General features: G+C 44.3%; 1 protein-coding gene across 1 annotated transcript in view; it reads left to right on the top strand.

Moving 5' to 3' along the window:
* Positions 1–6: 6 nt before the first annotated feature.
* SLC7A8 (solute carrier family 7 member 8) overlaps positions 7–1,970 on the top strand; it is a 69,651-nt gene continuing 67,687 nt past the window's right edge. The window contains exon 1 of the mRNA XM_006144515.3: positions 7–863. Coding sequence (XP_006144577.1) covers positions 713–863 — 151 coding nt within the window. The 5' untranslated portion in view covers positions 7–712. The remainder of the gene's footprint in view (positions 864–1,970) is intronic.

Below are 1,970 nucleotides of genomic sequence, written 5' to 3'. Positions count from 1 at the left end.
GTAAGGACGCAGATGGGAAGAGGGAAAACAAGGACAAGAGTCTAAGCGAGACAGCAGAGGACATCTGGAAAAAGCGGAAGCGGAGACGGGAGGGGAAAAGAAACCCACAGCAGGTGGAAACCAGATCTAGAGCAAACCGGTCAGGTCCTCAGTTTGTTTTTCTGGAAGAGAAGAAAAGTGCCCGAGGATTGCTTTTTTTTTTTTTTTTGCTTTTTTTTTCCTCCTTCAGTTAATGAAAACTACTTTTATTCGTATCATAAAAGAAACGTCTTAAGGGGAGGAAAGGCAATCTCTGTCTTATTAGGAGAGCTGAAGGGAAATCCAGACTCTGAGGCGTCTGAAGCAAGCCACTGCCTGGTACACAGAGCGGAACCATTCCTGGTTTCTGAAGATACATCCCTTTCGGGAGAATTCCAGCCGGGGTCGCTGGTATAGTTCTATTTTGCTATTTAGACGTATATGTCTTTCCCACCCATCCCCCTTTAAACACTTTCCTTGATTTTATTCAAGAGTGACAAGAAAGTGTCAAGACGGAGTAGGGGTTTTTTAAATTTTCTCTTCAAGCTGCTTATCCTTTTTTTAGAGGGTAGGAGTGGTCCCTATTTCGGAAAAGGACATTTTCTTTTGAAAGCTTCTCTCCTTCAATATACTTACACGCATACGCATTTAGAAAGAGAAATCACTTTTGGAGGTTGAAATCCTATTGAGAAAGATGGAAAAAGGGACCAGGCACCGAAACAACACTGAAAAGAAGGACCCAGGTGGTAGCGAGTCTGAGGCCAGTCCAGAATCTGGTTCCAGAGGGGGCGGAGTAGCCCTGAAGAAGGAGATCGGATTGGTCAGTGCCTGTGGGATCATTGTAGGTGAGTCCTTTCCTTTTCCCACCACTCTTTCCTCTCCCCAGCTGGTGATCCTCTTTGGGGTCCTTAGCCCCTTTAAAGCACTGTTTGTGTTTCCTACTCCTTAAGCGATGGTCTGTACTTGCACTGGTCAAGTTCAAGCGGGTTCGGAAATGATATATGTCCTATGTCTCTTCCTCCACACCAGGCTGAACAGTTCTGTCCAATGTTCTTCCAATGGAACAAATAGGCTGACCCTGGGACCTTGTTAAAAATATAGGTCTCTGGGTTCTACACTTGGAAGATCTGATTCAATAGGTTTGAGGTGGGACTGAGGAACCTGAACTTTTAAGAAACTTTTTTTTTTTTAAGAATTATTTACTTATTTAATTCCATTTGTTATCATTATCATTATTATTTAAATTGACCAGAGAGAGACTGAGAGAGAGAGGAAGGGAAATGGAGAAAGCAAACCACGAGGTCTGGGACTCAAACCACAGTCGGCCATGCTTCCCACATGGGAAATCCAGCGGCTTTAACCACCACACCACCCGCAGTCCCTTTAACAAGCTTTTATGCAACCATCCTCAGCGGACTGGATGCTGACTGGTCTTTAAGACAGATTTGGTAGATATTTTGTTTTATGTTATGTGAAAAACTCTGGGCTGTGTAATAAAATAGCAACAATGGCAGTAATAATGCCTTGCTTTTTTATAGCTTTTCTCCTCTTGCACAGCCATGTCACTAAGTACAGCTGTGACAGGGCTGTTAGACCCATTTCACAGATGAAGAAATTCTGGAAGAAAGGTGAGGACAGATTTTACATTTTTGTAAATAGCTACTTTGCAGTTTCTGTAGTGGCCTAGGGAAGTCTGCCCGTCACTTAACACCTACGGCAGACCCTGTGAAGGCAGACCCTGTGAAGTTCTCGAAGGGAATGGGGGTAGCTATTGATATAATAGAATGTAGAGTTGAGGAAGAACTCTGGTAAAATGTGTGTCCCAGCTGGGGAGCTCTGAAGTTGAAGAGTCTGGGTGGCCCCTCAACTGCACTCTACAGGGCAGGGGGTCCCTAGTACAACTCTGTCTCTAGCCAACACGTCCTTTTATCAAGACCCTGGGATGGATGATG

Source organism: Tupaia chinensis, unplaced genomic scaffold (genome assembly GCF_000334495.1).
Source record: "Tupaia chinensis unplaced genomic scaffold, TupChi_1.0 Scaffold000126_2, whole genome shotgun sequence".
Classification (NCBI taxonomy): Eukaryota; Metazoa; Chordata; class Mammalia; order Scandentia; family Tupaiidae; genus Tupaia; species Tupaia belangeri.
Note: the sequence above shows the minus strand (reverse complement) of the source record. Positions and strands in the feature narration are given on the sequence as shown.